At 43.7% G+C, this 27,401-nt stretch overlaps 1 protein-coding gene and 1 long non-coding RNA gene across 2 annotated transcripts in view; one reads left to right on the top strand and one right to left on the bottom strand.

Annotated features, from left to right (window-relative positions):
• The first annotated feature begins 1,902 nt into the window (after nucleotides 1-1,902).
• LOC139470934 (uncharacterized) lies at nucleotides 1,903-3,833 on the top strand. Its single transcript, XR_011653805.1, has 3 exons — nucleotides 1,903-2,075; nucleotides 2,550-2,608; nucleotides 3,756-3,833. It is a non-coding gene; the product is annotated as an uncharacterized lncRNA (long non-coding RNA).
• Nucleotides 3,834-23,316: 19,483 nt separating this feature from the next.
• The window catches only part of LOC139470911 (feeding circuit activating peptides-like), a 35,552-nt gene continuing 31,467 nt past the window's right edge, over nucleotides 23,317-27,401 (bottom strand). The window contains exon 2 of the mRNA XM_071253238.1: nucleotides 23,317-25,615. Within this exon, the coding sequence (XP_071109339.1) occupies nucleotides 23,828-25,615 (1,788 nt within the window). The 3' untranslated portion in view covers nucleotides 23,317-23,827. The remainder of the gene's footprint in view (nucleotides 25,616-27,401) is intronic.

Here is a 27,401-nt window from a genome sequence, read left to right as displayed (position 1 = left end):
CAGGCAACAGAATACTACGAATTACATCACAGGATACTGTGACCTGTTTGAAAAGTTAGGTACTGTATTCTAAAGGTAGGTCCAAAATTCTAGACAATCCAGTGATTGATATTGTGAACATCAATCCACACTGTTAGATGGTCACTGTCAGATGCCATGAACCAGGTCACTGAGCCTGATCACCTGATCTATTAGGTTATCTCTTATGGGTGAGGCTAAAACGGCACCTCAGCAAAATGTCACTGATTTCTCCAACGAAAACAGCACCTTGTTTTGGCAAAACAGGCTACTAATTGTTGTCTGTTATCTGGAGAGACATGTTGATTCCTGGCCGAAATATATAAATGAATTTTCTATAAAATTACTATTTATTTCCTACTTACTAAAATAAATATGACATATATAGTATACCTGTTGTCCAGTTTCTTGACATTTTCGCCAGACTCAGGTTCAGCTTGACATTGAGCTAATCTGAGTAAAGCTACTTAAAACTTCAAAGCATGTGATCTTTCAATGATAAGTTTAGTTGCACCTCCCAATCAGAATCATGAGTAAATTTGAGCAGAGGCTAATTTCTAATGTAAACTATTTTTAGGTGACTAACATTTAACAATTATTTGTGTTTGCAAGTTTAATTGCATTTATTTTACTTCAAAGAAATCAAAGCATATTATATTTTCACAATAAGTTTAGTTGCATCTCCAAATCAGAGTCGGAAAGTAGATGCTAGTTTTTAATGTAAACCTTTTTGAACATTTCTCAGTTATTTGTGTTTACAAGTGACCATGCAAGTTTAATTTCATGTATTCGGGCATATTCAAACCCAAGGTAAAAAAAATAACAAGGTGCTGTTTTCACCAGGCAATAGTAGGCGAGGTACTATTTCCCTTTATAGTATAACCCTCTCTTACAACTAGCATAGGTTGATGGGGACCAATTCCAACCCGGAATCCCCAAATGAGTGGGTATGGTTTTACGCTGTTTTTAGCAATACCACAGCAAGGGACACCTGACATAGACTTCACACATTGTACCCATGACAAGAATCGAACCTTGGTCTTCAGCACTTCAACCACTAGGCTACCCCACCGCCAAAATTCCCAACATGATAAAGTTGTCATCACGGTATTCTTCAACAAGTTCAAGTGAAAATATCCATACCTTTCAAATGTCTTATCTTCCACTTCACAATGTTCACTGTTGCAAAACTCCTGTCATTTAATTTGTTCTTGATTATTCACACCTGCAAAAGTAAGTTTAGTCGGTACGGTATGAACTAAAAAAATGAGTCACTATAGAGTATCTAGATAAAGGAATATAAAAAAAGCAAACATATTTCTACATCATATACATTAGCAAGGATTAACATAAGTTAGGTAGATTGCTTATCCTACAAAAATTAAATCACACATTTACTAACATATATAAAACAGAATATAAATAACTTTAATACGTGATCAATATTATTAACATATTCCTTACCTGAATCAGAGACCATATAACAGTCTATGTATTATGGTCTCTGTCTGAATATGTCACATCTTCAGCTCCCTGCAATCGAGGTTGTGAAACATTTCTGCTGTAGGAATATTACATCCGCTGGGATATCCCTTGTCACACTGCCTGGCATGGTAGGCAAACGCATATTCCATACACCACATAGGTATACTTCCTAATACACACTGTCGAAATCCCCGCGGCTCCCAATATGGCCTGTATGAACTGCAATCGGCCGACCTCGTCTCTTTCCGTAACTGCTGCAGAAATGACCGCTCGTCATTCGTGACCAACTCGTGTTATTCCGGGACAAGCAAGTCTACCCATAATTCCCTGTATGGCCGAGGGCGCCATTTTGGAACACAAATGTAAACAAACACTCAAACCTCGTGTAGTCGATGTACACCGTGATGCTTGATTGCGATATGCTTACCTCGTGTATCGATACATTGTTCTCAATCACCTCTAACTCGGAAATCCCGGTCGAAATCCACCTGATCCATTCACAACGAGGACGTCAAGTATTTCGAAAACTCGATTGACAGCCGAAGGAAGGAAGAGCAGCTTGCAGATGCCAGGTACGTAGCAGGGCTTCGAGACATAATGTTCCATGATTTCTATACAGAGATCTTATGGAATGGATTGATTTAGATATTTTCCTGATCTCCATGTTACTACTGTAAACGTCAAGGGCCCTTTTAGTTTTGTTGTTTTCGGAAACCCTTTGTTATTATTATGATCAAGTGTTTGTTGTGACATGGTATTTCTATTTGGGATTGCATAAGAGCTACAGGTGCAGGACTTTTAAGGGTCGTGTCCTTATTCTCAACATAACGCTGGGATTTGATGATGAGGGTTAGTTACCAAGGGTATAAATCTTGCAAAGTGCATGTCAAACAAAACGTGGCATTCAATTCCAATCATGTGTTGCCACCTGAACCACCTGAAAGTGAGATATGGATTACAATGAATAATGACAGCTTATCAATCTTTAACAAATTCACACTGAAACATTGAAAGGATAAAGACAAGTTAGTTGTTTTCTGTTTCAGCATGTTCAGGGTTTGTGGGGAGGTTCACAGACATCCTCAGGGAGGATACCAAGTATTGAGTGAGTATTTTTGTTTGTGATAAATACAAACTACATGTATTCATCATGGTATATTTCAATGTAATGTGAAACATCATACTCACAATAGTCCAGCTCTGTGATGGCAGCCTGTAAATAATTGAACATGGACCAGGCAATCTAGTGATTGTTATTTTCAGCAAAGATCCATGCCCTCAGAGTATGATGACAACCTAGTCTGACCACACAATTCATTAGTTGATTAGTGTTTGCAGCAGTAGAAACTAACACTTTCAGTCCACTAGTCCTAAAATGATAGCATATAGCAAAACCTTTAAAATGTCAAAATGACTAGTGCCAATTTCTAACCCTGGTGTTTGGATGTTGTGTTTGTGTGTGTATATATGAGTGTATTTAGGTTGGTTTGTTGTTTAACGCCGCACTCAGCTATATGACGGCGGTCTGTAAATAATCGAGTCTGGACCAGACAACCCAGTGATTCATATCATGAGCATCGAGCCACGGAATTTAGATCAATGGCATGCATCAACCAAGTCAGAGAGTCTGACCACCCGATCCCGTTAGTCGCCTTTTACGACAAGCATAATGGCCTTTTACGGCAAGCATGGGTTGCTGAAGACCTAGTCTACCCCGGAATCTTCACGGGTCGAGTGTATTTAACTTAAATCATGAATCTTATACTTGTTTCTCTGTGCTTTTACTATGTAACCCAAATTTTCTCTGGAATAATAAAGTATTCTCTTATTTATATCATTTCTGAACAAAGTGTCATATGAAGGTTAGATCTCTGTCAAAACAGTGCCATGGAAAAGCCAAACAAATAGCCTAGAAATAAAAGTAAATACTGCATTGCATTAATCTGCATTTCAAGAAAATGTGGCAATAATTCATGGAATGATATTCACCTCGGTGAGGATCTCTCTGCATTGTTGAACAAGTTATTTCCTATGTAATGTATGTGTTGAATGACCCTGACTTTGTTGTCAAAATATTGTTTTAACATTTGTTAAATATGGGGATAAATGTCATCTCTGAATGTTTGACATGAATTATTATGATTAGGGTAGTTCTAAGTCGGAATCACAACCAGGGTCTTTTCATTTGAATCAAATGTACAACATGTACAGTTTGGACATTTCTGTGATGTGAATGCTACTTATGTTTGTAGAATGTCCGGATGAATAAAAGAGACAGTCATCCGTGCAGCATCAATGCAAAGAAGGACCATAGAAGAGCAACAGTGAGTGGTAAATATTTTGAAATTATTCTGTTTGGTTCATATGGTTATTTTGCAAATATGTCTTCAGTTTGTTTTTCCTTATCGCTGTAGGCACGGATGTCCTATTATCTAAGGCACTACAATTATCTGTGCAGAGTTGCATCTCTTGGGCTTAGCAGAAACCTATAGTCATGGGTTCAAATCCTGGTTCTCCCCAATTATGTTGCTAGGTTTGTCAGCATTATACACATACTTGTGGGATTCATCAAAGACCTGCATCACTTTCTTCCCACATCAAACTAACATGCAGTGATATATCTGGAATACTGTTCAAAGCAGTGTTAAAGCCAAATCATTTATTTAACACTGCATCCAGCAATAGTTTGGCTATATGACAAGGATTGTGAATATATATTTTTCCATGTTGATGAGTTGAAACAATCACTAAATGACATCTCTTAAAAAGATTCCCAGCATTCCAAGCCTAATTAATAGATAAGGTTGTGATTGAGTAGGCTCATTGATCACATGTAATCATACCACACTGATGTGGGATATTGTCCATAATAGTTATCATCGGTTTGTCTGGACCGAGTTCATAACATTAGTCACTGGTTTACCTGGTTGAGATTTGAGATGTGATTATCTTAAATGTTTAGCATATAACAAGACTCACATATGACAACTTAAGTGATTTTGCTGCCTTCTATCTGTAAGTACATGTGGCAACAATTCTTTTTGATTGCTAAAATCTTTTTACATAATGCTGCAGAAACTGAAGTCCTGCTTGAGATCCATGGATGAGTACTCCAGGTTGACAGTCTGGAAGGACCAGACAAGGGAGTCCTAAACAGAGGCTGCACCCCTTCAGATATCAGAGGTGATTTGCAGACAGCGATGATGAGGGTCCTGTTATTTCAATGGAGGCCGACCGAGAAATTGTATTCCAAATGGTACTGGGACACAAAAAGGCTGGTCTGGCTAATGTGAGAAGACCAACCAATGCCAAGCTGGAGTGTAATTCTTCCAGGACATTCAGGAAATTCTTGTAAACACTTGAAAGGAATGATAAATGGGACTTATTGTCTTTAAATGTGGACCCAAACACCAAATGGAAAGTTCACAATTCTACTAACACAATGCAGCAGAGATAGAGTCTAACTGTTATCCCCTCATCCTGGTTCCTGTTCATCCATGGCAATATAGAAAGAAAAGGAGGATTGAGGGAAAGTAAGTTATCTGAACTGGTGAACATAATCCGTAGGTACTGTCAAGCGAACAGTTATCACACTCTGTTATGAGTATTGAAGAATAGGATGAAATTGCATACTGCATCAGGAACCATCATGTGAACACTGTTCAATGTGCGATATACTATAGGCATATGAATAAAAGAAATTGATAATTTGATTGTTGCTTATGTTTCATTTACCAGCTGTGTAATTGGGGATGTTTCATGATTTTGCCTCAGTTTAATAGCCACACTTATCTTATGAAACCATGCATTGCTTGGGCATCTCAAGATAGATAACACATGTTTCCTTTGCTCTGAAAACGTCTGATGACACATTGATCTGTTATGTCAAAGGTTAAAGTCACAACCAGACAAAAGTTTGTTTGTGGTCTAACTCTTCCTTTGGGCAGGGGTCAAAGTTGGAAAAAGGTCGTGTGTGATCTATATATACTTCATTTTCCCTTAAATTGCCTTTTCTACAGAAGTCTTAGTAACTCTTATACATATACTGGTTACATTACTTCCATATTTTGGTCAATGATATGTTGAATTCTACCAAAGGACTGCATATTTGGTTTATGTGCTGGATAGCTCTTTGAAATGTTTTTGAAATATTTATCACTGATATTGAAGGTCAAATTCACACTCAAAAGTGATAACTCATGTGTGGTTGAAGTGTAAGATCAAGGCAACAGTGAAGGGGTCATTCATAAAGTATTTCTGCAATTATAACTAAAATGCCTATTTCTGGAGATATTTGTGAAGTATTAAGCACATCGTTGTTATATTATTTGAATACACATATATGTGCAGTGGTTACAACTCCAGTGTCAAATTAACTGTCAATCCTTTTTAATAAAATAATTCACAGTAACTGAGGAAGAGCTTACTGTAGTACCATAAAACTAGGGTGAGGCAAATGTCAATGAAGTTAGTATTTTGGTACATGTACCGTTACAAATAGTCTTATTATCATCTCACTAGGACCAAAGGCCCAAGTGAGCACATTGTCAATGACTTTTTCTTTTTCTCAGTACAAACTGGAAGTCTGGACATGAAATTTAAGGATATCATTATACAAGAACTGATGTTTGTTCATTAAATACCATTAACATCCAAAAAGGACAAAATATGAAATTGAACAATTTTCTTCTTCAAAAATGTTTTAGGAGGATATTTACCATTAAAATAACACAGAATATTACAACAGGTATCTGTAATGCACAGGCTAACATTATTTACCAGAAGTAAGTCATGAAGAAAATTTGCATCCGGATACCTTCCGGAAACCTTCCGGAAACCTTCCGGAAACCTTCCAGATGCCTTCAACAACCTTCAAATTGCTTGGTATTTTCAAGTTAATTTTTTTATGTGTTTCACACTTAAGTGAACAAAATGCACCCCCCAAATTTTGACATTTTTTTTGGAAGGTTTCCGGAAGGTTTCCGGAAGGTATCCGGGCCGGATCCAAAATGGGAAGGTATCCGGAAGGTTTCCGGAAGGTTTCCGGAAGACGGAAACCTACACTTTTTTTGCTGTGCATATCGGATAATTTCGTTCGTTGTCGCAGTATCCACCCTTCCTACAACATGTATGTACACTGATGCATTGCATGTAACGGGCGTGATCATACATACCACAAGTAAAAATGAAGCTAATAGTATGTTGCTTTCTCCTCTGCTTCACCGTGGCAGACAAATTACAATAAAATCAATGTCTTACATGTTTTTGGTAGATGCATAGTTAAACGGTTAAAGTATAACTTATATAGTTATGACAAAAAATGTCAGGCAGCGTATACAATCTGCATCCTGACTGAGTGGAGTGTGTGATCCATGAGTGAGTTTATTCAACGTCTCTCAGTTAAATCAGGGCTCCAGCTTGGTAACAAAGTCGGAAGTGGTGAAGATCTCAAATGATTGTATCGTACTGTCACCAAGATACAGGATTAGGGTCAACCCGCGATCATAGGTTTCTGGCACGCCTACATAATGAATTGTGCCGTCTCAGACGAAAGTGTCCCCTTTGCTGAGTGAAAGAAGCGTTGTATTTTCTTAAGTTATGTGATTGTCAGATTCATCTAATTGGCTTGTGGGGAATATGGCCATTTATATCAACACACTTGACATCATCAATGCATGAAAACCGAACCCAACCATATTTAAGCTTACATCTTACTTTACTGAGACTATGTAGGGTATACAAAGTGGGCTTCAAATATTATATAGCTACTATTTTCTCATGGTTTGAATTTGTTTGACTGTAACAAACAGTTTAGTAAATACATTGAAGGATTGTGCTATTAATACATGTATGTCCAACGATATTGGATGTCTATACTCAACAACAAAAGTTCACGTGACACCAATATTTTAGTGTATTTTTCAAACAAGTAAAGTTTGGTTTTCAATATTGTAGTACATGTATGGAATCAAGTCACAAAAACGCAACTGCCACAGAAATAGCGTGCATTCCATGCAAACGTTGACTTTTATGCAAGCCCCATGCATTTCACTACCCAAGAATGGGTATAAAAACGGGATTACGGGATTCCATATGCATTGTTTAGCATCGTGCTGACAACATCCACTCAAAAAACCCAGTAATATTACGCAATTATTCAACATTACGAAATGCCACGCCTGTCCGAAAATGAGCGTCTGCGAGCCATTGGTATGCTTGAAGCAGGATCGAGTCAACGTGATGTTGCAAGACAATTTAACGCCCATTTGGTGTTTATGGCAACGTTGGCAACAGACGAATGCAGTCAGAGACCGTCCTCGGAGTGGCAGGCCACGCGTAACCAATAATCGACAAGACAACTGGATTCGAACAACATACCCACGAAATCGATTCCAGCCAGCAACAATGACTGCAAGAAGCATCCCTGGCCTTCGACAAATATCTTCACAAACCGTACGTCGTCGCCTCAGATGAGAAGGGATTGTCGCCAGAAGACCCGCCAGACGTCCCATTTTGACAGGAAACCACCGTCAAGCACGCCTACAGTGGTGCAGACAGCGTCTACGCTGGGCGGCCATGCAGTGAGGACAAGTTCTATTCACTGACGAGTCCCGTTTTCACCTCAGCCACAACGATGGACGGATTTGAGTGCACCGACGTCGAGGTGAACGTACGTCAATCATTGTGTCATGGAAGAAGATCAGTTCGGGGGCGGCAGAGTTATGATATGGGGTGAGATTACAGCAAGACAGAGGACCCGTTTGATAGTGGTAGAGGGAAATCTCAATGGACAGCGCTACCGCGACGAGATTATCGGCCCTGTTGTTTTACCGTTTTTGCGTCGTCAAGGCCCAGGCATTACCGTTCAACATGACAACGCCCGGCCTCATATTGCTCGACTTGTTCAAGATTCTCTTCAACAAAACAACGTGAATGTCATCCCCTGGCCGGCTCGCTCCCCTGATCTCTCACCAATTGAGCACATGTGGGATGAGATAGATCGGCGCCTCCGACGTCACTCACGTGTTACAACAGACACTCCAGGAACTTGGAAACATGCTCCAGCAGATATGGAGAGATATCCCACAGGACTTTGTTCGACGCATGGTCCATTCCATGCGACGAAGATGTGCTGCTTGCGTCGCAACCAGAGCTGGACACACACGCTATTGATTTGTAAAATGACATTTTGGCATGTTCATGTTTGTTTATGAAATCACGCATTTTCTAAAGTCAGCATGGCAAATTAAACCATTTGAACACTTACAGGAGTCTTTTATCTGTTGCAAACCGAAATTGTTTCAGATTTTGGTAAAAATATAACTTTGCATTAAATCTTATTCAACGTCAGAGGAACTTTTGTTGTTCAGTATACTATTAACGACGGTTAATATAACCTTTGTAGAGAATTTAAAGATTGTTGGAACCAGAACAGGATCTTTATGCAACTAGTGAATTAAAACTTTTAAAATTTTTAGTGAAGTTTATAGGGGGACTATTACGGTTGAGAAATAATGAAGGTAGGTGGCTCACGTTCGATAAATGTATGGTCGAGGCATAGAGGATCAGTTCATTTGTAACTTGTGTGGGCTGCTGTTGACGTTATTGGAATGTTAGATATCTACCAAAGACATGTGTCACGAATGTAGATATGCATATATATATAAACATATATTTGCAATAAATGATCAATAAATCAAATCATTAAAAAGTAGTTGTTGAACAATGTGTAAAATGATCTATGTTAAAACTGCCATACGAAATTAATATGTATATACTGAATAACGTATTGTTTGATTGGCATGTGTCCAAGTTATGTGTCGCTGTACGTAAAGAAGGCATTTCTGTATCTTTGTTTGTAAATCAACAATATGGGACTGGATTAGTGCAAACACGTCACCTTGCACGGAACTGAACCGTTCTCGTCTTTCGATCATACTAAATCCATTACATTTGTTGATGAATTCAGTATGCACTGCAAGCAGGAGACCTCCACTATCTGACAACATGAAAACATGAACTTATTTGCCATTTCAAATACAACTGCAAGGAAGGAAACTTATTCTTATTGAATTCAGTCCTGCAGTGTGTCAGGCAATACTCACGCCTTTGTGACAAGCGCTTGTTCGATATGCCTCACAGGACAAGGACATGGTTTTGACAGTCATTGGATTGCACGACGATTGTTGGCATTCGTCAAACGATCTGTCTACGTGTTTCATTACCAACTGTACAGGTACCTTTATCATTCTTTTGCAAGCAGTTGTTTGATCAATATTCCAAAATATCAAATGAATACATTGCACTGTGGACGGTGCACCGCCAAACCTTCAACAAAATTTCTCTTAATTAACACCAATGGCTGCCTAATAAAGTACTTTTTGCTCCAGATGATGATTTATACATGTGCGTGGTATATATAAACTGAAGGAGAAAAGAAACTATACCTCCCTATTGATTTTATCATAACAGTTTTGACAACAGTTCTGTCTAATGTCAAGAAATGTTCGTTCTCGAATGCCCCTGGCATGTAGCGATAGACTATTTGCTCTACGAAGATGGAAAAGAGATGGTAATATCTTAGTTTTTCTTATTGGATTTCAATATGTATAATGACCAGATACATGCATATTTACCTGTATCAATTAAGTGTCAGGATCCAACTAAAGCAATCAACGGCGAGAAGAAAGAGTTCACTTACTAAGGTAGTGTGATAATAATAAACACAACGTTTCAGAAAGGATCTGCGGGATCGACTGGAAAGTATCAATGAAACTGTGTTCAGCTGTCTGATGGAAAATATTCATGAAGCGGCTGAGACTGTAGGGTCTATTCTATTTAATGCCTCCAAGCCTCATACTGAGAGGAAGCGGAGGACACAGAGAGTATTACACGATTTGTAGATAGTCACCGAAAGGATGGGAAGTGGTTTGAAATGGAATGAAGGAAGAGCAAGGGAGAGTATTTGGTAGCCTTGGAAACGTTTAATATAACGACACATGACAGAAATAGGCAATCCCTGTGCAGAATGAAAAAGCGTTATATGAATTTAATAGAGAAGAAATGTAGACAACATAATGCAAAGAAGTGCAGAAAAATGGAAAACCTGAGACAATAAAAGCCCGCAAGAGTTCTGAAAACACTGTAGGAAAAACTGACATTTGACTAGGGGGAGGAATTCAGGGGTTAATGAATTCTATGAGTATTTGGGGAATGTGTTTCGATTCAGCAGACCGTAAGTAGAGGAGGAATGTTCAACCTTAATCTGAATAATAAAGTAATGGTAAATGAACTGGATATGGATATAACTGAAGAGGAAGCGACGGTAGCTAGAAACTGAAGAACAATACATCTGTGGGACTTGATGGCATCTTAAACGAAGTGATTTCATGTGCCATTGATGTTTAAGTAGATATTATAATTATATCATTTAACAAACTATTTTTATATGGATTTTTTCCGATATGCCGGACGAAAGGAGGTATTATTTCAGTACATACAAAAATGTGCAACAGAGGATGTTAACAATAACCAAGCTGTGACAATGAACAGCTGCTTTTCCAAACTCTTTGCTGCAGTGTTAAGAAAACAGGCTTTCCTGCTGGGCACACAGTTACAGATCAGTCGCGGATGTTCAGTGTGATTTGGGAAAAGGTAATTTAACCACTGATGCAATCTGTATGCAACACACTATCATCAATAGAGGTTATCACGCGAGTGTGTTTGGGGATGGTAAATATCCTGCATTAGGAATAAACATTGAATTTAGCGAGCCTTGGCGAGCTAAATACATAGTGTTTATTCCTAATACAGTGTTTATAAACAGTGAAAGTAGTCCCTACTTGACCTTTGATATTTGCATCTCTATCCGCATATGACCCCAACGGATATCGTTTTTATCCGTTGGCTTTATCCTGCCGAGATACCTACCCATTGTATGATAAACAAGTATATTATTGATCAATGATAACTGTATTGTTCTTTTTTTTATCTTATGAAAGCTTTTACAGTGTATACAGAAATGGGATGCGAATCAAGTTGTTTCGACATGAAATCCGAAGACAAACCTGGCCCATAATTAAGTCGATGGCAGTAAAATCATGACTTAAATGCAACTCTACTATCTCTGATTACATTAGTATTGGTGGGCAGTGGAGTTATGTTTACAAACATTGGTGTCTGAAAGTGGCGGACACATGGATATGTGAGTGAACAGTAGGCTGTGTGTGGAGAAAGTCGTGTCTGAAGGTGGTGAATATTTGAAGGGATGAGAGAACAGAGGGATGTGTGTGGAGATAGTCGTGTCTGAAGGTGGTGAAGAAGTGAAGGGGTGAGAGAACAGTGGGTTGTGTGTGGAGCAAGTCGTGTCTTATGGTGGTGAAGAAGTGAAGGGATGTGAGAACACAGGGATGTGTGTGGAGCAAGTCGTGTCTTATGGTGGTGAAGAAGTAAAGGGGTGAGAGAACAGAGGGATGTGTGTGGAGATAGTCGTGTCTGATGGTGGTGATGAAGTAAAGGGATGAGAGAACAGAGGGATGTGTGTGGAGCAAGTCGTGTCTTATGGTGGTGAAGAAGTGAAGGGGTGAGAGAACAGAGGGATGTGTGTGGAGAAAGTCGTGTCTGGTGGTGGTGAAGAAGTAAAGGGATGAGAGAACAGAGGGATGTGTGTGGAGATAGTCGTGTCTTATGGTGGTGAAGAAGTGAAGGGATGAGAGAACAATGGGATGTGTATGGAGAAAATCGTGTCTGAAGGTGGTGTAGAAGTGGAGGGGTGAGAGAACAGAGGGTTTTGTGTAGAGATATTGGTATCTGAAGGTGACGTTAACATGCAAATGTGAGTGTGTAGACTGAGTGATGTCTGAAGGTGGTGGTGAAGTGAAGTGGTACCCTCTACGCTCCATACCCCTAGAAAGCCTAACCATGTTCCCACACCCTTCGTGCGTCATTTATATCCTGCTCCATTACCTCCGTATCCGTCGCCACGTCCCCAAATCCTTCGTCCTCAACTATCTCTTCACTGCATCCCTTCGTCTATTCCCTTCCGCGTCCCCATACCCTTGATCCCCGCTATCTCAACACTCCATCCCCTCTTCACTACTCTTCAACCTCCCACGCCATTCACCCACCACTATTTCGACACACGATCGCCTTGTCATTACTCTCCACGCCTCTACATCCTTCATGCAACACTTACCCAACACTCCATCCCCTAACCACCCATCTCTGTGTTCCTGTTCCCACATTCTTCGTGTCTCACTATCTCTACACACCATCTTATCCTAACTCATCTTCACGTTCCCAAAATTTCGTGACCCACCACTTCTACACTCAATCACGTCAACACCTCTCTCCACGTTTTCACACCGTTCATAACCCACCATCTCTTCACCCAACCCCGTCAACACCCCTCTCCACGTTTCCACACTGTTCATAACCCACCACCTCTACACCCAATCACGTCATGATCAACATCCCTCTCCACGTTCCCAGGGCGTTCAAAACCCACAAACCTCTACACCCAATCACGTCAACTGCACTCTCCAGGTTACCACACCGTTCACAACCCGCCACCTCATCATCCAACCATCAAACAACAATCTCCACTTTTCCACAGCGTTCACAACCCACCACCTCTATAGCCAATCACATCAACACCCCTCTCGACGTTTCCACAGCTTCGTGATCCACCACATATACACCCAATCACGTCGAAACCCTTCTCCATGTTTCCACACCTTCGGTACCCACCACCTCTAAAAGCAACCACGTCAACATCCTTCTCCACGTTTCCGCACTATTCAAAACCGACCATCTCTACACCCAACCACGTCAACACCCCTCGCCACGTTTCCACGCCGTTCATAATCCTACACAACTACATCCAATCACGTCAGCTCCTCTCCACCCAGTCATGTTAACAACCCTCTCCATGTTTCCACACCGTTCATAACTCACTACCTCTACACCCAACTACGGTAACACCCCTCTCACGTTTCGACACCGTTTATAACCTACCACCACTACACCAAATCACGGCAAACAAACCTCGCCACGTTTCCGCATCTTCGTGACCCTCACCTCTAAAACCAACCACGTCAACATCCTTTTCCACGTTTCCACTCCGTTCAAAACCCACCACCTCTACACCCAATGACCTCAACACCCATCTCCACGTTACCACAACGTTCACAACCACCCGTCTCAAAACCGAATCACATCAACACCCGTATCCACGTTTCCTCACCGTTCATAACCCACTACCTCTACGCCCAACCACGTCAACAACCCTCTCTACATTTCCACACCTTTCTCACTAACCACATCTACACCCAATCATGTCAACATCCCATTCCACGTTTCCACACCGTTCATAACCTTCCACCTCTTCACCCAATCACATCAAAACCCCTCTCGACGTTTCCACACCGTTCATAACCTTCCACCTCTTCACCCAATCACGTCAAAACACCTCTCGACGTTTCCACACCGTTCATAACCCTACACCTCTACACCCAATCAGGTCAACATCCCTCTCCACGTTTCCGCATCTTCGTGACCCTCCACCTCTAAAACCAACCACGTCAACATCCTTTTCCACGTTTCCACTCCGTTCAAAACCCACCACCTCTACACCCAATGACCTCAACACCCATCTCCACGTTACCACAACGTTCATAACCTTCCGCCTCTTCACCCAATCACGTCAAAATCCCTCTCGACGTTTCCACGCCGTTCAGAATCCTACACCTCTACATCCAATCACGTCAGCTCCTCTGCACCAAGTCATGTAAACAACCCTCTCCATGTTTCCACACCGTTCATAACCCTTTACCTCTACACCCCTCTACGTTAACACCCCTCTCCACGTTTCGACACCGTTTAAAACCCACCACCACTACATCCAACCACGGCAAACAAACCTCTCCACATTTCAACACCGTTCATAACCCACCACCTCTACACCCAACCACATCAACAACCCTCTCTACGTTTCCACACCTTCGTGACACACCACCTCCAAACCCAATCACGTCAAAACACCTCTCCACGTTACCACACCGTTCAAAACCCACCACTTCTACACCCAATCACGTCAACACCCCTCTCCACGCTTTCAAACCGTTCATAACCTACTAACTCTTCACCCAATCACGTCAACATCCCTCTCCACGTTTCAACACCGTTAATAACCAACCACCTCTACACCCAATCATGTCAACACCCCTCCCCACGTTTCCACAACGTTCACAACCCACCACCTCAACACACAAACACAGCAACCCCCGTCTCCACGTTTCCACACCGTTTATAACCTACCAACTCTACACCCAATCATGTTAACAAGCCTCTCCACGATTTCACACCTTCGTGACACACCACCTCTAAAACCAATCAGGACAACACCCCTCTCCACGTTTCCACACCTTCGTGACCCTCTACCTCTAGAACCAACCACGTCAACATCCTTTTCCACGTTTCCACTCCGTTCAAAACCCACCACTTCTACACCGAATCATGTTTTCACACTTTTGGGACCCACCACCTTTACACCCAATCACCTCAACACTCCTCTCCACGTTATCACAACGTTCACAACCAGCCACCTCTACACCAAATCACGTCAATACCCGTATCCACGTTTCCTCACCGTTCATAACCCACTACCTCTACGTCCAACCACGTCAACACCCCTCTCCACCTTTCAACACCGTTCATAAACCACAATCTCTACACCCAACCCCGTCAACAACCCTCTCTTCATTTCAACACCTTTCTCAAACACCACCTCTACATCCAATCAAGTCAGCATCCCTCTCCACATATCCACACGTTCGTGACCCACCACCGCTACACCAAATCACGTCAACACCCCTCTCCACGTTTCCCCACCTTCGTGACACGCCACCTCTACACCTAATCACGTCAGCACCCCTCTCCACGCTTTCACACCGTTCATTACCTTCCACCTCTTCACTTAATTACGTCAACACCCCTCTCGTCTTCAAACCGTTCATAACCCACCATCACCCAACCACGTCAACAACGCTCTCCATATTTCCACAGCGTTCACAAACCAGCACCTCTATACCCAATCACGTGAACACACCTCTCCACGTTTCCACACCTTCGTGACACATCACCTCTAAAACCATTCACGTCAACACCCCTCTCCATGTTTCCACACCTTCGTGACACACACCTCTACACCCGACTACGTCAACACCCCTCTCCAAGTTTCCACAGCGTTCATAACCCTACACCTCTACACCCAATCACGTCAACATCCCTCTCCACCTACCCACAACGTTCATAACCCATAATCTCTACACCCAACCACGACAACACCCCTCTCCACGTTTCCAAACCGTTCGTAGCCCACCACCTCTACACCCAATCATATTAACAACCCTCTCCACGTTTCACACCTTCGGGATCCACTAACGCTATGCCTAATCACGTCAACACCCCACCCCACGATTCAACACCGTTCACAACCCATCACCCCTCTACACGCAATCACGTCAACCTCCCTCTCCATGTTTCCACACCGTTCATAACCAACCACCTCTACACTCAATCATGTTAACAACCCTCTCCACGTTTTCACACCTTCAAGACCTACCACCTGTACTCCTAACAACGTCAACATGCTCTCCACGTTTCCACACCGTTCACAACCCACCAACTGTACACCCAAACACATCAACACCCCTCTCCAAGTTTACACACCTTGGTGACACGCCACCTCTACACCTAATCACGTCAGCACCCCTCTCCACGCTTTCACACCGTTCATTACCTTCCACCTCTTCACTTAATTACGTCAACACCCCTCTCGTCTTCAAACCGTTCATAACCCACCACTTCATCACCCAACCACGTCAACAACGCTCTCCATATTTCCACAGCGTTCACAAACCAGCACCTCTATACCCAATCACGTGAACACACCTCTCCACGTTTCCACACCTTCGTGACACATCACCTCTAAAACCATTCACGTCATCCCTCTCCACGTTTCCATACATTCGTGACACACACCCTCTACACCCAATCACGTCAACACCCCTCTCCACGTTACCACACCGTTCATAACCCACAATCTCTACACCCAACCACGTCAACTTCCCTCTCTACATTTCCATTCCTCTCTCAAACACCACTTCTACACCGAATCACGTCAACATCCCTCTCCACGTTTTCACATCGTTCATAACCTTCCACCTCTTCCCCCAACCACGTCAACACCCCTCTCCGCGTTTCCACACCGTTCATAGCCCACCACCTCTACACCCAATCACGTCAACATCCCTCTCCTTGTTTCTTCACCGTTCATAGCCCACCACATCTACACGCAATCACGTCAACATCCCTCTCCACACTTTCACACCGTTCATAACCCACCACCTCTTCACCAATCACGTCAACACCCCTCCCCACCGCTTTCACAAAGTTCAAAACCCACCACCTTTACACACAATCATATTAACAACCCAATCCACGTTTCAACACCGTTCACAACCCACCACCTCTACACGCAATCACGTCAACCTGCCTCCCCCCATTTTCACACCTTCGTGACACACCACCTCTACACGCAATCACGTCAACCTCCCTCTCCACATTTCCATTCCTTCGTGACGCACCCCCTCTAAACCCAATCACAACACCCCCCTTCATGTTTCCACACCGTTCATAACCAACCACCTTTACACCTATTCACGTCAACATCCCCCTCCACGTTTCCACACCTTCGTGACACACCACCTCTACACCCAATCACGTCAACACCCCTCTCCACGTAACCACACCGTTCAGAACCAACTGAATCTACACCCAATGATTTCAACACCCCTCTCTACGTTACCACACCGTTCATAACCCACTACTTCTACACCCAATCACGTCAACAACCCTCTACACGGTACCACACCGTTCACAACCACGCAAATCAAAACCCCAAAAAGTCAACACCCTTCTGCACGTTACCACACCGTTCATAACCTAACACCTCTTCAGCAAATCACGTCAAAACCCCTCTCCACGTCTCCACACCTTCGTCACCCACAACCTCTACACCCAATCACGTCGACACCCTTCACCACATTTTCACGCCTTAGTGACTCACCACCTCTTCACCCAATAACGTCAACACCCCTCTCCACGTTACCACACCATTCACAAGCAACCAAATCTACACCAAATCACGTCAACACCTCTCTCCACGTTTCCACACCGTTCATAACCTACCACCTCTACACCTATTCACGTCGACATCCCTCTCCACGCTTTCACACCGTCCATAACCAAACACCTCTTCACCCAATCACGTAAACACCCCTCTCCACGTTAACACACCTTTCACAACCAACCAAATCTACACCAAATCACTTCAACACCCCTTTCAACGTTACCACGCCGTTCATAAACCCTCTACCTATACACCAAATCACTTCAACACCCCTCTCCACGTTAACACACCTTCATGACGCACCCCCTCTACACCCAATCACGCCAACACCCCTCTCCACGCTTTCACACCATTCACAACCCAACACCTCTTCACCCAATCACGTCGACACCCATCTCCACGTTTCCAAACCGATCATAACCAACCACCTCTACACCTATTCACATCAACATCCCTCTCCAGGTTTCCACACCTTAGTGACACACCCCCTGTACACCCAATCACGTCAACACCCCTCCCCACGTTTCCTCACCGTTTATAACCAACCACCCTTACAACTATTCACGTCAACATCCCTCTCCACGTTTCCAGACCTTCGTTGACACACCACCTCTACACCCAATCACGTAAACACCCCTCTCCACGTTACAACACCGTTCACAACCTTCCACCTCTTCCCCCAACCACGTCAACACCCCTCTCCGTGTTTCCACACCGTTCATAGCCCACCAGCTCTACACCAAATCAGGTCATCAACATCCCTCTCCACGTGTCCACACCTTGGTGACACACCACATCTACACCCAATCACGTCAACACCCCTCCCCACGTTTCCTCGTAGTTCATAACCCACTACCTCTACACCCAATAATGTTGAAAACCCTCTCCACGTTTTCACACCTTCGGCATCCACAAACTCTATACCCAGCCACGTCAACACCCTTCTCCAGGTTTTAACACCGTTGATAACCCACCATCTCAACACGCAATCATGTAGATAACACTCTCTACGTTTCCACACTTTCCTGACCCACCACCTCTACTAAACCCAAACAAGTCAGTTTCGACAGCCTTCATAACCCACCACCTCTACACTCAATCACGTCAACACCCCGCTCCACGTTTCCACACCGTTCTTAACCCACCACCTCTACACGCAGTCACGTCAACATCCCTCTCCACGTTTCCACGTCTTCGTGACCCTCCACCTCTAAAACCAACCAAGTCAACATCCTTCTCCACGTTTCCATTCCGTTGAAAACCCACCACCTCTACACTCAATCATGTTCACAACCCTCTCCACCTTTCCCCACCTTCGTGTTACACCACCTCTACACCCAATCACGTCAACACCCCTCTCAACCTTTCCACACCTTCGTGTTACACTACCTCTATACCCACCCACGTCAACACCCCTCTCAACGTTTCCACACCGTTCATAACCTTACACCTTTACAACCAGTCTTGTCAACATCCCTGTCCACGTTTTCACATCTTCGTGACCCTCAACCTATAAAACCAACCACGTCAACATCATTCTCCACGTTTCCATTCCGTTCATAACCCACCACCTCTACACGCAATCACGTCAACATCCCTCTCCACGCTTTCATACCGTTCATAGCCCACCAGCTCTACACCAAATCACGTCAACACCACACTCCACGTTTTCACACCTTTGTGACGCACAAAACCTACATCCAATAACGTCAACATCCCTCTCCACGTTTCCACACCTTTGTGACGCACAAAACCTACATCCAATAACGTCAACACCCCTCTCCACGTCTCTACCCCGTTCATAACCCACCACCTCTACACCCATTCACATTGACACACCTTTCCACGTTTCCACTCCTTCGTGACGCACTTACTTTAAAACCAATCACGTCAACATCCCTCTCCACATTTCCACACCTTCGTGTCACGCCACCTCTACACCCAACCACGTCAACACCCCTCTCCATGTTTCCACACCGTCTATAACCCACCACCTCTACACCCAATCACGTTAACATCCTTCTCCTAGTTTCCACATCTTCGTGACCCTCCACCTATAAAAACCAATCACGTCAACATCCTTTTCCACGTTTCCATTCCGTTCAAAACCCACCACCTCTACACCCATTGACGTCAACATCCCTCTCCACGTTACCACACCGTTCATAACCCACTACCTCTACACCCAATCACGTCAACACCACACTCCAAGTTTTCACACCGTTCATAACCCACCATGTCATCACCCAACCACGTCTACAACGCTCACCACTTTTCCACAGCGTTCACAACCCCCTCCATACCCAAAACCGCCAACACCCCTCTCCACGTTTCCACACATTTGTGACCAACCACCTCTACACTCAATCATGTTGACAACCCTATCCACGTTTTCACACCTTCGGGACCCACCACCTCTACACCCAATCACGTCAACACCACTCTCCACGTTTCCACACCGTTCATAACCCACCACCTCTACACCCAATCACATCAACACCCCTCTCCATGTTTCCACACCGTCTATAACCCACCACCTCTACACCCAATCACGTTAACATCCTTCTCCTAGTTTCCACATCTTCGTGACCCTCCACCTATAAAAACCAATCACGTCAACATCCTTTTCCACGTTTCCATTCCGTTCAAAACCCACCACCTCTACACCCATTGACGTCAACACCCCTCTCCACGTTACCACACCGTTCATAACCCACTACCTCTACACCCAATCACGTCAACACCACACTCCAAGTTTTCACACCGTTCATAACCCACCATGTCATCACCCAACCACGTCTACAACGCTCACCACTTTTCCACAGCGTTCACAACCCCCTCCATACCCAAAACCGCCAACACCCCTCTCCACGTTTCCACACATTTGTGACCAACCACCTCTACACTCAATCATGTTGACAACCCTATCCACGTTTTCACACCTTCGGGACCCACCACCTCTACACCCAATCACGTCAACACCACTCTCCACGTTTCCACACCGTTCATAACCCACCACCTCTACACCCAATCACATCAACACACCTCTCCACGTTTCCACACCTTCCGGACCCACCACCTCTACTCCTAACAAAGTCAACAATGCTCTCCACGTTTCCACACCGTTCACAACACACCACCTCTACACCCAATCACATCAACACACCTCTCAACGTTTCCACACCTTCGTCACACACCACCTCTACACCCTACCACGTCAACACCCATCTCCACGTTTCCACACCCTTCATAACCCTACACCTCTACACTCAATCATGTTAACAACCCTCTCAGCGTTTTCACTCTTTCGAGACACACGACCTCTTCACCCAACCACGTCAACACCCCTCTCCACGTTTCCACACCGTTCATAACCAACCACCTCTACACTCAATCATGTTAACAACCCTCTCCACGTTTTCACACCTTCAGGACCTACCACCTGTACTCCTAACAACGTCAACATGCTCTCCACGTTTCCACACCGTTCACAACCCACCACCTGTACACCCAAACACATCAACACCCCTCTCCAAGTTTACACACCTTGGTGACACGCCACCTCTACACCAACCACGTCAACACCCCTCTCCATGTTTCCTCACCGTTTCCTCCCCGAATTTCCACACCCTCCTTGTCTCACTATCTCAACATTCCATCACTTCCGCATCCCTCCCCGCATTTCCACACCCTCCTTGTCCAACGATCTCTACATTCCATCACCTCCATATCCTTCCCCACATTTCCACACCCTCCTTGTCCCACTATCACAACATTCCATCGCCTCCGCATCCCTCCCCACATTTCCACACCCTCCTTGTCCCACTATCTCTACTTTCCATCACCTCCGCATCCCTCCCCACATTTCCACACCCTCCTTGTCCCACTATCTCTACATTCCATCACTTCCACATCCCTCCCCGCATTTCCACACCCTCCTTGTCCCACGATCTCTACATTCCATCACCTCCGCATCCCTCCCCACATTTCCACACCCTCCTTGTCCCACTATCTCTACATTTCATCACTTCCGCATCCCTCCCCACATTTCCACACCTTCCTTGTCCCACCATCTCTACATTCCATCACCTCCGCATCCCTCCCAACATTTCCACACCCTTCTTGTCCCACCATCTCTACATTCCATTGCCTTTGTATTCCTTTCCACGTTTCTACATCTTTTTGATCCACTATCTTTGATCACCTCCGCGGGTAAAACAGGAATCAATTCCCGACATGTGCTGTGCTATCAGATATTTGCAACAAAACCTATTTTTCCCATCTACTACCGTCGCGAAGAGGAAGCAAGTCGTCTCTAAACGTATTTTAACAAAGTTCGCGGAATAAAGCAATCTCATTAAAATCAGATCTTAGTTCTCGCTATCACTAAACAAAGATCTGAGGACATCCTATCAAGGGTCACGTCAGAACGACCTTTCATCCAACCAATCCGAGTGTCGCTTACCAGATCATGAAAGTGACTTTCGGAATGTGTTTTCTAATCATGCAACCACGAAATATTTAACACGGGGTATTCCGAACGACAGTTACGGGTTTTATGAGTATAGCCATGCAACCTAGGCCATCTATAAGCCATTCCAGAATGTTCTTCTTATCAGTTTTAATTTTTTTAATCGAGAATACGTCAAAATATGTTTCGAAGCGTAGTCGTCAGTTTGAAACTAGTGTCGTAAAGCTCGAGAAGCTGCCTTCTGATTGGCTAATGTGGATTTCTTGTCAGTCATTTCATTGGTCGGTCAAAATTCGCGAAAGGTCGTTCTGACGTGACCCGTAATGGGATGTCTCAGATCCTTGTTCAGCGTTAGCGAAAACTAAGATCTAATTTTAATGAGCTTGGGAATAAAGAGGTCAGTGCGCATCCGTGTAGGGAGTAAACTGATGGGATCCCATGAACAGTTACTTGGAGTTCAAGGGTTTGGAATATCCATGGCGTCAAAGGACGTTCCAGGATGTGTATATCCAGCAGAAAAGGCGGTTTCCTAAATGTTCATTAATAATTAATGTTAGTTTCCCCACGGGCACTAGCTGCCACTAACCGGTTTGACAGACTCCGTGGTTTGGTGGATAGTGCGTCTGACCGGAGGGCGATATCTCGTATTCTACCCGCGTCTTAAAGTTATACATAGGCGCTACATCAGCTCTCACTTATTCCCGTTGTAAATGTATGTATAACCTCTCTCATAAATAAATATCCTTTTGCTAAATTCTCCTTGGTCTACCGAATAGAGCATCTGCCAGACAGTGGAAGGTTGGTTCGATCCCAGGTAGTTGTTGTTAACCTGCCTTGCGCTCGGCATTAATATTTTGGGTTACACAATGACAGGACGGAAACAGTGTATTGTGTCTGAGTTAGGTTTCTCATTTAGCTTGTACAAGCATCCACACACTTGCGGACTTGCACGTCGTTATATAAATACAAAGCCTAGGTTTTGCTTTCACTCCAGTTTTTATCGGTATACGCATTCTGCGTGTGGATGTACATGTCGTCCATGCAACAGTGTATAAACACTTTCGTGTACAATCACATGCCTGGGAATAAGCGACGCGTGTCTTACAAGGGACTGACTGCATGAATTATGCATGATATTAAAAATAAAATCTTCCAGAAATTCGCATTTTATTCTGCCGTCACGCATAAGAAGTAACAAAACATCGACATACTGCATTTTCACATTATTAATAAATATCAGTTAACGTTTATGGTTCGTGTGAAAGTGATGAACACATAATGACGCCTACAGTCATTTGAAACTGCTGTTCGTGAATGGGTTAACCGGATTCTAGTCCCATAAACATGTATGTGTAGGACTATTTTATGAAATTTACAAATGCATGTATCATTGCGAGGAAAATATATATTATATTATTTTTAAACAAAAACAAGTATCACAGTCACTGTACACTGTATTTCAGAAAACACTCCTGTGATCACCTCACTGTCAGAAGATGCCTCTTGCATAGACTTCCTTGTTCTATGAGGCGAAGAGACCGAACTTCGTATTGCATGCTATAATGTGATGATAGGCTTTTTGCATGTGTTTGTTTAGGCTTTTCAATCGTCACAGTTGTTTCCAATATAGGGCATTACGCTATTTATTGCAACAGCATTGTTCATTCCTCGTTTTCATTTTTTCCTTTCTTGTCAGCACGTCTCTTGAACCCATGCACATTGAAGCCTCCCAAAGTGTCTAGTCCTCTTTTAAAACTGTGCACATTGAAGCCACCAAGAGTATCGAAACCTCTCTTGAATCCATCGTGAATATGCCCCCCACCTAATGTATCGAGCCCGCGCTTGAACCCATCATGGATTTGGGCACCCCCAAGTGTGTCGAAGCCTCGCTTGAACCCGTCGTGGATTTGGGCACCTCCAAGTGTGTCAAAACCTCTTTTGAATCCATCATGGATTTGGGCTCCCCCAAGTGTGTCGAAGCCTCGCTTGAACCCGTCGTGGATTTGGGCACCTCCAAGTGTGTCGAAACCTCGCTTGAATCCATCATGGATTTGGGCACCACCAAGTGTGTCGAAGCCTCGCTTGAACCCATCATGGATTTGGGCACCCCCAAGTGTGTCGAAGCCTCGCTTGAACCCATCATGGATTTGGGCACCCCCAAGTGTGTCGAAACCTCGCTTGAACCCATCATGGATTTGGGCACCCCCAAGTGTGTCGAAGCCTCGCTTGAACCCGTCGTGGATTTGGGCACCTCCAAGTGTATCGAAACCTCTTTTGAATCCATCATGGATTTGGGCACCACCCAGAGTATCAAAGCCTCGCTTGAAGCCATCGTGGATTTGGGCACCACCCAAAGTATCAAAACCTCTCTTGAACCCATCGTGGATTTGGGCACCACCCAGAGTATCAAAGCCTCGCTTGAATCCATCGTGGATTTGGGCACCACCAAGTGTGTCAAAACCTCTCTTGAACCCATCGTGGATTTGGGCACCTCCAAGTGTGTCAAACCCTCGCTTGAACCCATCGTGGATTTGGGCACCGCCCAGAGTATCAAAGCCTCTCTTGAATCCATCATGGATTTGGGCACCACCAAGTGTGTCAAAACCTCTCTTGAACCCATCATGGATTTGGGCACCACCCAGAGTATCAAAGCCTCGCTTGAATCCATCGTGGATTTGGGCACCACCAAGTGTGTCAAAACCTCTCTTGAACCCATCGTGGATTTGGGCACCACCCAGAGTATCAAAGCCTCGCTTGAACCCATCGTGGATTTGGGCACCACCCAGAGTATCAAAGCCTCGCTTGAATCCATCGTGGATTTGGGCACCACCAAGTGTGTCAAAACCTCTCTTGAACCCATCATGGATTTGGGCACCACCAAGTGTGTCAAAACCTCTTTTGAATCCATCATGGATTTGGGCACCACCAAGTGTATCAAAACCTCTCTTGAACCCATCATGGATTTGGGCACCACCAAGTGTGTCAAAACCTCGCTTGAATCCATCATGGATTTGGGCACCACCAAGTGTGTCAAAACCTCGCTTGAACCCATCATGGGTTTTATCCGCATCCACCTTGTTCGTGTGTCTCGTTAATCCGTCATGGATTTTGGAGTCTCCATGGGTATCCAGGGCTCTTTTTGTGCGGCTGTGGGCTGACCTTCCGGCTGTGCTAGCTGATCGCTTCTTATATCCATGCACCTCAAATCCACCAATGGGGTCAAGGTAACGTTTTGTTTGCACATCTATGTCAGCAAGTGGATCAAAAAAACGCTTGTAGCCATGGATTTGAGCTCCGCCTAGAGAGTCAAGGTATCGCTTCCCCATTTCTGTCAAGTCATCAACAAGTTCACTGTCGTCATATGCCATCCTACTTGTGCTTCTTTTGGTCATTTTCAGCCGCATGGCGTGTTCCATGTTGTGTCCATTAACTTCCCTTTTCTTCAGATCCTGAAATGACAGAATCACATTAGACTACTTGTATTCGTCAAGTTAACTAAAGTGTAACACAAAACAACTTGGATAGACAAAAAGATAGACACAAGTATATTTGACATAATTCAATATGATTGGTTGCCACAAAGTGGCGGAAAGAAAGTAAAATATTTATGCTGCATGAATATTCCTTATTGAAATTTAATTTATCAGTTGGATACTTGCACGGTTTTCCTGCTCAACGACTATCAAAGGTATATGTCCATTATGAGGAAGCTCTGCGTTCACTTTATGTATGCTAAACGGGGCGTAAAACAAAACGGACTGACTGGCTCAAGCAATTGAGAATATCAAAATCTTTCAGTCAACTTGCTACAAAATCGTACACATCCATGTACTCTCGGTAATCCTTATTACCGCTCCCGGCGCCCAGGAGTTGGATACAGGACAGTATAGCGTCGATATAATTCAATCAGAAGCGTCTAATGCCAAGACATTATGTGTAAATTAGTGCCTCAGATGCGGTCTAGCGGGGATTGAATCGTACCTCATAGGCGCATCCTAAGAAAGAATGAGACCTTTCCAGTGTGTCAACGCATAAATGCTGACGATATTAGTGTCATTAAATAGTCATTACTTCATCTTACAGCAATGATTGATACACTGGATGAATTGGCGGATGGTGAAGTAAATCTTATTCAAATTCTGAGAAAAATGTTGATGAGTATACAGATCAGTACCGTTTTTACCAGATTAAAAGGAGTTTCGAAACCAATCTCATTTCAAATTCTGTAAAACTTAATATCGGAACATTCGTGGATGATCTTTGAGGAATTTGTTTTTAATGATAAGTGAAGCGTCTTTACCTTAACATAGGACAAACAATGATCGGAAAAAGGTCAGATATGATCATCATCAGTGGTATGCTTTCAGCGAGCTCATCGTGAGGACAATTTATATCTCTATTCACTATAATATTACTATTAAAGCATTGGATTGTGCGACGAGGGACAGCCTTTATTCGTAAGCGCGTATTGGTCTGGGAAAGGTGTTAAAAATGTGCCTTCAAAGTAGCATCAGACAGGAAAAAAGTTCATTGATGATTGAAATACCTCTTTGATTTTAATGTTTGTCTTGAAGGGCATAAACTTCAATCCGTTGTTTCGTCAATACAAACTGTGAGCGTACTAGCCGGAGAAGGAAGTACAGTGCACAAACCCCTACATGCTACTGCAGACTACGTTAAGTGCTGCCCGGTGCTCCTGGACCTCAAGTGATAAATTGACTTCTCACGGCAAACCATTCCCACAATATATTCATTTGCTTTATCGGGTAAACCAGAGATAACTATAAAAGCAGCACCCAATAATCCAGAAAATGGACCTTTATTGACACACTCGCGACAATGATGTATTTACTTATTATTTATGTCTGTAGAGCGGCTATGGCGTGTACCACGGCTTAGAAAGGGCTCTCTTTGTTTGAATGATATTGCACAAAACTACATCTTTCCTCTCAACTGGGGGATGGGCAGCTGGAATTACTGAATAAAAGAATCCCATCGGAAAAGATCTATTTTAACCATTAGCTTTCGCGAAGGTCTGTCAATAGCACGATAGGGTAATGAGTGGGCCGCAATCTGTCACGCTGCAATACGGCTATGTGTGCTAGATTTGATTGCGCCCTTTTGGAAATTTAACAATGGGACATAATATCAGCGCTGCAAAGTCGCTGATAGTTTGGACATTCAAGAGAGCTATCAAAGCAAGTATAAAATGCAGTGTTGCCATCAAGCAACGCT

This window comes from Haliotis cracherodii, unplaced genomic scaffold (assembly GCF_022045235.1).
Source record: "Haliotis cracherodii isolate W230 unplaced genomic scaffold, xgHalCrac1.p SCAF_21, whole genome shotgun sequence".
Taxonomy (NCBI): domain Eukaryota; kingdom Metazoa; phylum Mollusca; class Gastropoda; order Lepetellida; family Haliotidae; genus Haliotis; species Haliotis cracherodii.
Note: the sequence above shows the minus strand (reverse complement) of the source record. Positions and strands in the feature narration are given on the sequence as shown.